We start from the raw sequence: 11705 nt of genomic DNA, 5'->3' as shown, positions 1-11705 counted from the left end.
GTTACTTCAAAATTTTAAAAGTATTACTTAATATATAATTAACTTACCTTTGTTATTTCTTTGCTTAAAGGATAAAAATTGTTAATTAAATTTCACGGTAGAATAGTAAGAAGGTAAAGATGTCCCAGAAATGAAAAGATGTCATTCAGCTCTGTAGCTGCTAATAAGCATAATATGATGGGACGGAAAATGGGATATGAAGAACTAATGCCAGGAGGCAGAAATTATTTTTTCAAGAGTACAAAAGAGGCTTTATATCACGATTACCTTTCAAATTCCCTGTGCTCCTATTCCATGGCACTATGCTGAATTTCACACTTGTCAGTATTGTTTTTCTTTACACCTGACTATGTAAATTTCATATAAATGGAATACTATAGGTATTCTCTTCTAAGACTTTCATTTCTTGACTCAACATTATGTTTCTGAGATTTACGGCTGTAGCTGTAGATCTCAGTAATAACCAGGGGTCAAATCATGCAGGGATTGTTAATCTACTGTAAGACCACTATAGACTACTGTACTTTGAATGAAACAAGGAACCACTGGAGGATTTTAAACAAAGCTTGGCTTGAGATGTATTTTAAAAAGATCTATCACATTACTGCGGTGTTAGACTGTAAGAGAATAAGGTTGGAAGCAAAACAACCAATTAGGGGCTACTACAAGTAATCCAAGTATGGTAAGACAATATTAACGGCAGAAATAATGAGAAATTGTCAGATTTGGATACACTTTGAGAGTAGAAATAAAGAAATTGAAATCTGACAGTTTTGATTTGTGGTATAAGATTTGAAGACTAAGGATTTTGGTCTAAATTGGAGAGACAGAGTTGTTGTTAAATGATAAGGAGAAAACTGGGAATGAAATACACTGTGAGGGGGAGTTTATATGAGGAGTACACTTTTGGACAGGATTGTGTTATACAACTACTGGTAGAAAACTGAACAGGCAGCTATTTTTATGTACTTGGAGTTCAGAAAGAAAGCCCAACATGGAGATATAAATTTGAAAATAACAACACAGATAGTATTTAAGGTCACGATCCAAGTCAGATGACTAAGGAAATGAAATACACAGGAAAAACACCCAGACTAAGTTCTAAGGTACTTTAACAATAAGACATCAAGAAAATACACAGTAAAGTAATCAAAAGCAGTAATCTTCTTTTGACCAATGGGTAAAACAGGTTAGGACCCAGCCTGAGTGAACTACAATTACATGCAAATTAAATATTATCACCAGATGGAATCTTTAACTCTGGTCAGACATTTCATACAAGTGTGAACTGGGTTACAAATTGAGCATGGGTAAAAAGCAAATTTATGTTTCAGAGAAAACCAATTTTATTATTAGAAAACTCAAAAGTACATTTATTATATTCATATAATAATATAATTATATTATAACTACTGATCATAGTTACAAGTGAAAGTTAATGTTTTTAAACTTAAGCTTATCTTAAGTTTACCTTAAGTTACCTGTAGTTACATATGAATACTCATTGGAGAAGCTATAGTATTATATATACGAGAAAGACACCTGTACTGTTTTTACCTAGTGAGCAGTTGCTTTGCATCCTTCCATCTGTTGAACAACGTAACATGGTGCCAACCACACGGCCTCCCACAACAATGACACGCACATCCCGTCCATGAGACTCCTTAACATACTTCTGGAACAGGTATGGAGCTTCATGGCGAATAAGATGGCTTAGATCAGCCAAATGGTGCTTATCTCGAGCCAAGAAAACCGCTTTGCCTGTGGTTGAAAAAGAATAAAAAATATATGTAAGTGAAACTACTCACAGTTGATGTGCACCACCTGCATTTTCTTGAGTCTCAACCTGCTCTTTCAGAATCTATTATCTTTTAACCTAAGTAACAGTTATGGTAATGAGTGAAACAATGCAAAAATGTGTATAAAGTTAATTCTCTCCTACCACTACCTTAATTCCTACAGTAATCTAGAGTTTATTTTGGTATATGTCATAAAGCAGGGGTCTAACATTTATATTCCTCCAGGTCAGCCAATAATTCCAGCCTAATTTATTAGCATAACATTGCCCTCTGAGTAAAAATGAGTCATATATTATTATAAATATATATAACATTTGCATAGAAAAAAATAGCAGTATGTTACTACATACCTAGTTTTATTTCTGAATTCACTAGTCAATTCCATTACTGTATTTGTCAATTCTGGTGCCAAAGCAAGTGGCTGGCTTTTTTTTCTTTTTAAAGATTTCATTTATTTATTTGACAGAGAGAGAGATCACAAGTAGGCAGAGAGGCAGAGAGGAGAAGTAGGCTCCCTGCTGAGCAGAGAGCCTGATGCAGGACTCAATCCCAGGACCCTGAGATCATGACCTGAGCCAAAGACAGAGGCTTAACCCATTGAGCCACCCAGGTGCCCACAAGTGGCTGTTTTTCAAACACAGGTGTGGGGCACTTGTGTGGCTAAGTCAGTTAAGTATCTACCTTCAACACAGATCATGATGCTAGAATCCTAGGATCAGCCCTGCATTATACCCCTCTCTTCCTCTGTCCCAGTGCCCGCTTAAGATCGTGTGCTCTCTCTCTCTCTATCAAATAAATAAATAAATAAATAAATAAATAAATAAATAAAATCCTTTAAAAAAAAAAAAAGGGTATGAATCCTTTGACATTCTTCCCACGAAGAAGAGGGGGGAATCTTTGTCCCTTTGAATCAAGGAGGGCCTGTGATTGCTTCAAACAACGGAACACAGCAGAACCTTTTCTGTATGACTTCTGAGGCTAATTCATAAGAGATCATGCAGCTTCTGTGTTCACTGGAGCCTCTCTGTGGAGCCCTAAGACTTCTTGGCTGCCATACTGTCAAGGCATTAAGCTTTATGAAGTACTTGGATTCATGAAAATTTTATGCCTTAAGAAATCCTTACTCTGGGGGCACCTGGGTGGCTCAGTGGGTTAAAACCTCTGCCTTCAGCTCAGGTCATGATCTCAGGGTCACGGGATCAAGCCTCACATCAGGTTCTCTGCTCAGCGGGAAGCCTTCTTCCTCCTCTCTCTCTGCCTACTTGTGCTCTCTGTCTTTGTCTCAGGGCTCTGCGAATGAGTCCAGCATCGGGCTCTCTGCTCGGCGGGGAGCCTGCTTCCCTCTCTCTCTCTCTCTCTGCCTGCCTCTCTGCTTACTTGATCTCTCTCTGTCAAATAAATTTAAAAAATAGTAAATCCTTACTTGAAGTCATTAAGATATCTTTATATACTTTCTTCTGTAGCTTCATAGCTTTACTTTATATACTTAAGTTTTTAAGCTATATAAATTGGGACAGGGATCACTGGAATTAGTGATCTAAGGTCCTTGCATTATTAAAGAGGAAGATAAAGATATAATTTGAAAGTTGGTCTAAATTAAATATGCACCTTAAAATCTACAGGACAACCACTAAATGAATAGAAATCGCTTCTAGCCAAAACAGACTTCCAGAAGCCTGAAGTACCATGCACCAACAATTTCCTTTTATTCTCCCGAAGTCCTTCAAAAGCTATATATTTCAACTGGTAAGACTGTCTAGTCAATAACCATGAGGAAATACAAAGAAAATAATAATAGCATTGATCAGATTAAGAAAAATTTGTTTTGTTTTGTATAACCAACCTCATTATTAATTCTCAAGAGTAATTTCAAAATGATGTACCATAGGAACAATTCATACACACCTCTATGACCTCGTGTATTCTTCACTACCATTGGAAACTCCAGTACTTCTGCTTCATCAATCATTTTAGCAAAATTTTCATGACCGCCTGGTTTGAACAAAAAAGAAATTAAGAACAGTAACACAGGTGTTTTGTGATAAGTTTTATCTATACTAAAGTAAGCAACACAGAGAAGGTAGAAGATTAAGAACCTGATGGCTAAGAAAGTTATTAAAAGTTGACAGGTGCCTAGGGCACCTGGGTGGCTCAGTCAGTTGAGCATCTGCCTTCGGTTCAGGACATGAGCCTGAGCCCTGCATCAGGCTCCCTGCTCAGTTGGGAGTCTGCTCCTCCCTCTCCCAACTACTCACTCTCGTTCTCTCTCACACGCTAATAAATGAACAAAATATATTTTTTTTTAAAAGAAAAGTTAAAACTGCCTGGGTGGCTCAGGCAGTTAAACATCCAACTCTCGATCTCAGGTCAGGTCTTGACCTCATGATCTCACAGTTCTGAATTCAAGCCCCATGCACATCATGGAGCCTACTTTAAAAAGCTGTAAGGAGGGGTGCCTGGGTGGCTCAGTGGGTTAAAGCCTCTGCCTTTGCCTCAGGTTGTGACCTCAGGGTCCTGGGATCGAGCCCCGCATCCAGCTCTCTGCTTGGCGGGGAGCCTGCTTCCCCCTCTCTCTCTGCCTACTTGTGATCCCTCTCTCTTTCCCTGTCAAATCAATAAATAAATAGGTATTAAAAAAGAAAAAAAAGCTGTAAGAACAGTTAAATACTAGTTTAAAATAACCCCTTTTAAAATGGATGAAAGGGGGCGCCTGGGTGGCTCAGTGGGTTAAACCTCTGCCTTCGGTTCAGGTCATGATCTCAGGGTCCTGGGATCGAGCCCTGCATCAGGCTCTCTGCTCAGTGGAGAGCCTGCTTCCCTCTTTGCCTACTTGTGATCTCTGTGTCTAATAAATAAATAAAATCCTTAAAAAAAAAAAAACCCACACTTATTTAAAAAAAAAAAAAGATGAAAGCTATCTTAAACTATAAATATTCTAATATCAAACTTAAAAAATTAATTATCTTTCCACTCAGTTACCTAATTCTATACAGTATTTTATATTTTTATCCCTTATTCTTCCGCTACACAAGATAACAGAAGCACCAAGTTCTTCTTCAGTGTACTCGTTGCCCAGTTTAGATTAAGAAACAGAAGACTAAGTCTGTTTACAAGACTTATCCAAGGTTGATGCTACCTGTGTTCTCTCCCTCTCATGAAACATACAAATTAATTTTTCTTATCTCCATTAATCAGAGTTCTTTCTACACTGAGTCACCCAGTACCCATGAGTTAAGTTTTATCCTTTACTGTTTTTATTGCCTAAAAACAAATGATACAGTAACAAGATTAGAGCAAAAATGAACTACAGCTATAAAAACTCAGCATGGTAATATAAAAGAATTTAACCCAGAAAAAGTTCATTAATCAACTGTAATATCATACATTTGCAGCTTAGAGACATTAAGATGATTCTGTCCCCTAATTTTAAACCTTCAACATTAGAGTATAAGTAACATTTGTTAATTTGTTTAATCCTTTTCTCCTTTCCACTTTCCTGAAATCCAAAGTATAGACCCCTAATATAAGCTAGATCCCAAAAGCATCTGACAGAATTCTCAAACTATTCATATTGTCTCTTCTTGTGCAATTGCTAAAATCATCAACTATATCCACACATGCCATACAGACTTGGGGAGCTCCTTTCTATAAAATATTTAAGTTGGGGCCCCTGAGTGACTCACTCAGTTAAATGTCTAACTCTAAATTTTGGCTCAGGTCACAATCTCAGGGTCATGAGACTGAGCCCTGTGTCGGGCTCCAAACTCAGTGCAGAATTTGCACATCCCTTTCCAACGGCTCCTCCCCACACGTGCGTGCGTGTGCATGTTCTCTCACTCATAAATAAATCTTTTTTTTTTTTTTTAAAGAGGCCTCATTAACTCTCCAAGAACACTACTGAACATTTATTTGAAGAATTGTCTTTATGGAAAATTGTGATAATTTATAGCAAGTCTGATCCTTTCCAAACAAAAGAAATGGACAGATAGGAAATATACTAACATAGTATTATTTATGGCAGTGCTACTCAAAAGTGTCCGGTAACCTGTGCCTGCTTGTAACTTCTCCACTACTGATATGTGACCAGATAAATATGAAAAGAGTAGCACTGGAAGCTTGTATAGCCATCTTGCATTGCTCAGACATTTTTATCTTATTTCATAAGAGTACTGAACCAAAGGGGCACCTTGATGGCTCAGTTGTTAAGCAGCTGCCTTCGGCTCAGATCATGATACCAGGGTCCTGGGATCAAGCCCCGCATCGGGCTCCCTGCTCAGCGGGAAGCCTGCTTCTCCTTCTTCCACTCCCATTCCCCCTGCTTGTGTTCCCTCTCTCACTGTGTCTCTCTCTGTCAAATAAATAAACAAAATCTTTATAAAAAAAAAAAAAGAAGAAGTACTGAAACACAGCATGTTGGTCTTTAAAAAAAAAAAGAAAGACCCTTTACCTTTACCATAGACAGTTTTGGAGCACTGGTTTTCAAGTATATCTAGAATACTGTCATTTTCTTAAAAGAAAACAATTTTTGAAGAATTATCATGAAAATGCTGATAAATATAATCAGACATTAAACAGAGATGTCACCAAATTGTATTATCTTTTACCATGGCATTGGCAAACTAAGGCCTTTAAGACAGATTTGGTCCAGTGTCTTTTATTTTTTTTAATGAAGTTTTATTGGAGCACAGCTTTCACACTATAACAGCATTACTGAGGGCCACAAGAGAGAACTTACAGCCCAGAAAGTGCAAAATATTTACTATTTGGCCCTTTACAAACAGTTTACTAAATCCACTCTACAATATCATGGAATTAAATCTTAACACAGAATATATAATTCTTGGGCCCAGTTTGTTAAGACTGAAAGCTATTTCTGTAAGAAATTCCTTCATGTTCACAATTTCCTTATATCACATAACCCTATTAATTTAGTACAGCTTTCGGAACTATAAGTGGTGTAAAACTTGGGCTATAAATTCTTATTAGTGCACTTACCATAAGAGAAAGTATCTGGCAGAGGAACACCATGGCCAGCCAACTCTTGAAAAGTCCAAAATTTATTAACACAGTTCAGGATGGCTTGAGGTCGGTTCATCAACCGACATCCCATCTTCTCTAAATGGCGCAAAACAGTTATGTCACTATCACTTTGCACCCAAGGGGTTGGTACTCTCACTACCACCACTTGGGGATAGGCAGTTATTAGTTCTCCATTGATCCGAAGACCTGAAATACATAGGAATGAAGCCAAGATTATTAAAAGGGAATATACCAAAATATTTAAGAGTTTGGATCACAAAACTAAAAGTACAATTTTGTTAAGATTTCACTGGAACAAGACGTCTATTCCCTATATTCTTTACAAGAAAAAAGAAAACTTGAGAAAAATTCCTGCAGTGATTAAATTAGTATGTGTCAATAAAATGAAACCCCAAAAAGCCTTTAAAAAAAAGTCATGGGGCACCTGGCTGGCTCAGGTGGTAGAGCCTGGGACTCTTGATCTCAGAATCATGCATTCAAGGCCCCACATCAAGTGTAGAGCTTACTTAATAAAACTAAAAAGACCGTCATAATCTCTATGTTCAGAGACAAAAAATAAAGTCCAGATATATATGCTGAATTTAAAAAAAAAGTTGGGGGGGCGCCTGGGTGGCTCAGCAGGTTAAGCCTCTGCCTTCAGCTCAGGTCATGATCTCAGGATCCTGGGATCAAGTGCCATATCGGGCTCCCTGCACAGTGGGGAGCCTGCTTCTCCCCACCCTCTGCCTGCCTCTCTGCCTACCTGTGATCTCTCCCTGTCAAATAAATAAATAAAATCTTGATGATGATGAAAAGAAGAAGAAGAAAGAAGAAAGAAGAAGAAGAAGAAGAAGAAGTAGTAGTAGTAGTAGTAGTAGTAGTAGTAGTAGTAGTGAAAACTGGCACTTGAATGTTTAAAAAGCAAATCTTGGGACACCTGGCTGGCTCAGTTGGTACAGCCTGTGACTCGATCTCAGGGTTGTAGGTTCCAGCCCCAATGCTGCGACTAGAAATTACTTATAAATACTTAAAAAGGGGGTGCCTGGGTGGCTAAGTGGGTTAAGCCTCTGCCTTTGGCTTGGGTCATGATCTCAGGGTCCTGGGACAGAGCCCAACATCTGCCTGCCTCTCTGCCTACTTGTGATCTCTGTCAAATAAATAAATAAAATCTTAAGAAAATATATTAAAAAAAGGCAAATCGATGTATGGAATTGAAGCACTACACTATACATCTGAAATTAATACGACACTGTATGCTAACATTAAATTAACTCTATTAATTTTATGTGTTCATTTTAGATAAAGCAAAAAATAAGGAAGTTGCCTTCTTTTATGGTTTTTGTTATGAATTTATACCTAGGTGTTGCATTTTATTCAACACCTGTTAAAATGTATTCTTTAAAAAAAAAATCCAAGGGCACCTGGGTGGCTCAGTGGGTTAAGCCGCTGCCTTCGGCTCAGGTCATGATCTCAGGGTCCTGGGATCAAGTCCCATGTCGGGCTCTCTGCTCAGCAGGGAGCCTGCTTCCTCCCCTCTCTCTCTCTGCCTACTGTGATCTCTCTCTGTCAAATAAATAAATAAAATCTTAAAAAAAAAAAAAATCCAAAACCTGGGAGCCCAGGAGTCTCCTTGGGACTGCATGTAACCCTTGTTCTCCAGGTTGTAAGTCTGAGCCCTAAGTTGGGTATAAGATTACTTAAAAATTATAAAGTCTTGCGGTGCCTGGGTGGCTCAGTGGGTTAAACCCTCTGTCTTCGGCTCAGGTCATGATCCCGGGGTCCTAGGATCAAGCCCCACATCGGACTCTCTGCTCCGCAGGGAGCCTGCTTCCTCCTCTCTCTCTCTCTGCCTGCCTCTCTGCCTACCTGTGATCTCTGTCTGTCAAATAAAAAAATAAAATCTTAAAAAAAAATTATCAAGTCTTAAAAAAAAACCTGTTTGCATTAAAAAATAGTATGCTTGTTTTAAAACATTCAAATACAAAAAATATATAATGTATTTAGCTCCCAATCAACATCCTAGGTACTCAGTGTTTTGTTTTGTTTTTTAAAGATTTTATTTATTTGATAGAGATCACAAGTAGGCAAAGAGGCTGGCAGAGACAGAGAGGGGGAAACAGCCTCCCCGCTGAGCAGAGAGCCCAATGCGAGGCTTGATCCCAGGATCCTGGGGTCCTGGGATCATGGCCTGAACGGAAGGCAGCAGCTTTAACCCACTGAGCCACCCCGGTGCCCCGGTACTCAGTGTTAACAGTGGTATATATTTTTCCCACTGCTAAGTATAGAAAAATATTTAAGATATTTTACTCTCTCTCATCACTCAAAATTATATCAGAGACCTCTTCCTCTGTCAGTACATTTAAAGTTTTATTTCCTTCTCTTTTTAGTGAATTAACTGGAATTCTATCCTTTCAGAGATAAACCATATAACCAATATCTTACTCATTCACTTACTATTAAGCAATTACTGTGTGTCAGATTATTTTGTAAAGATTTGAAATAGATTGGCAAATAAGGCAGATCCTTATTCTTAGAAGAATCCACTCTAGTGGGAGAGACACTTTTAAATGTGGAAGTTCTGATATAGGAGAGAAAAGTAGATTAACACCTGAGTTAGGTATGTGTGTGTTTAAAGAAAAGAGGAAGAAAACTTCACATTACGTGAGCTGGAAGTCACAGAGTAAAAGATCAGTAAGAAAAATACATGGTTCAACTACAATTTTTACAGGAGCACCTGGGTGGCTCAGTGGGTTAAAGCCCCTGTCTTTGGCTCAGGTCATGATCTCAAGGTCCTGGGATCGAGTCCTCCATTGGGCTCCGCAGGAAGCCTGCTTCTCCCCCTCTCTCTGCCTGCTTCTCTGCCTACTTGTGATCTCTGACTGTCAAATAAATAAATCTTTTTAAAAAACAACAACTACAATTTTTACTGACAGAATGTAAAAAATAAGGCTGGTCATTTAAGGTGTCAAACATGAAAAGCCCCAGGTTTTTATTAAGGTATCACTGCCACATAATACTGTATAAGTTTTAGGTGTACAAAAGAATGATTTACTACATGAAATACATTGGGAAATGATAACTGCATCTATCACCTCACAATTACAAATTTTCTGTGATCAGATCTACTCTCTTAGCAACATTAAAATATACAATATAGGAGTCTCTGCATGACTTAGTCTGTTGAGCGACCAACTCTTAATTTCAGCTCAGGTCTTAACCCCAGGGTTGTGAGACTGAGTCCTGTGTCAGGGTTTACAGTGGGTGTGGAGTCGGCTTAAGATTCTCTATTTCTCTCCCTTCCCTTCCTTTTTTTTTTTTTTAAAGATTTTATTTATTTATCTGACAGACAGAGATCACAAGTAGGAAGAGACGCAGGCAGAGAGAGGAGGAAGCAGGCTCCATGCTGAGCAGAGAGCCTGATGTGGTGCTTGATCCCAGGACCTTGAGATCATGACCTGAGCCAAAGGCAGAGGCTTTAACCCACTGAGCCACCCAGGCACCCCTCCGTTCCCTTCTGCACCTCCCCACCCATGCTCTCTTTAAAAAAAAAATATACATTACTGTATCGTTAGTCAGTCACCAAGTTGAACACTACATCCCTAAGATTTACTTATAACTTGGAAGTCTGTACCGTTTGATCATCATTTCCCATTTCCCCCATCCCACTACCCACCACTGACAACAACCAAACTGTTTTCTGTATCTATGATCTGTACATATGAGTTCAGCTTTTTTTTGATTTCACATTTAAGATTGTACAGCATCTGCCTTTCCCTGTGTGACTTATTTCTCTTAGTATAATACCTGCAAGGTCCTCTATATTGTCACAAGTGGCAGAATTTCATTCTTTTTAATGGCTGAATAATATTCAAATATATGTACATATATATCACATTTTCTTTATTCATTCATCTGTCAATGGACACTTAGGTTATTCCTGTTTTACCTATCATAAATAATAATGCACTGAACACGGGGCATGCAGATAAATCTTCAAGGCAGTGATTTTGTTTCATTCAGGTAACTACTCAGATCTGGAATTGCTAGATACAAAATTCTAAGCTAAAGAATTTATATTTGTTCTAAAGGAACTGAGGGTATGCGCTGCATACTACCTGCTGATACTTCACACTATCCGCCCCCCACTTTTAAAAAAATTCTATTTACCCATTTAACAGACAGAGACACAGTAAGAGAAGGAACACAAGCTGGTGGAGTGGGAGAGGGAGAAGTAGACTTCCTGCTGAGCAGAGAGCCCGATTTGGGGCTCCAACCCAGGACCCTGGGATCTCATGACCTGAGCCAAAGGCAGATGCTTAATGACTGAGCCACCCAGGTGCCCCTATCCTACCTTTTAATCCTTCTCAATATGGCAGGATCTAGAAGCATTTCCCACACTCCCTTACCAGCAGGGTTCAATTCTGAAAATCTACCACCAATAGAGAATTACACAAAAATTTAAAGGTCAAAGAGAAGTAGAAGTCATTATCCTCCAGGGTCAGCTGCACCATAGGTAGGTAGTCATCAGGAGATGTGAGGTTTTGTCAGTGTATTCAGGGATTCTTGTAACTGTTCATAGTACTGCTACAAGTATCTTGAGATTGGCACCACAGTTTTCTGCAATCCCACACTTTCTCATTAAAAAAAAAAAAAAAATGTTTTTTATTTATTTGAGACATAGTGTCATGATCCCAAAATCACAACCTGAGCAGAAATCAAGAGTCAGAGGCTTAACAAAAAGAGAGAGAGAGAGAGAGAGAGAGAGGCGCTTAACTGACTGAGCCACCCAGGCACCCCTGCACTTCTCCATTTCTTAGGTTTTCTCAGTGACTTGCATCAAAAGGCAAATGTAAAAAGCATTTTTTTTAAGTCAGAAGAAACTTAATG

The 11705-nt window shown here is 38.6% G+C and overlaps 1 protein-coding gene across 5 annotated transcripts in view; it reads right to left on the bottom strand.

Moving 5' to 3' along the window:
- Positions 1 to 11705, bottom strand: part of RIMKLB (ribosomal modification protein rimK like family member B) — an 80104-nt gene that overhangs the window by 18393 nt on the left and 50006 nt on the right. For all 5 annotated transcript variants that reach the window (XM_082738303.1, XM_082738304.1, XM_082738301.1 and 2 more), the window contains 3 exons: positions 6795 to 7025; positions 3705 to 3791; positions 1558 to 1761 (listed from right to left, as the gene is read on the bottom strand). In XM_082738303.1, coding sequence (XP_082594429.1) covers positions 1558 to 1761; positions 3705 to 3791; positions 6795 to 7025 — 522 coding nt within the window. The remainder of the gene's footprint in view (positions 1 to 1557; positions 1762 to 3704; positions 3792 to 6794; positions 7026 to 11705) is intronic.

Source organism: Mustela nivalis (genome assembly GCF_964662115.1).
Source record: "Mustela nivalis genome assembly, chromosome: 7".
NCBI classification, from domain to species: domain Eukaryota; kingdom Metazoa; phylum Chordata; class Mammalia; order Carnivora; family Mustelidae; genus Mustela; species Mustela nivalis.
This window is presented reverse-complemented; position numbering and strand designations above follow the sequence as displayed.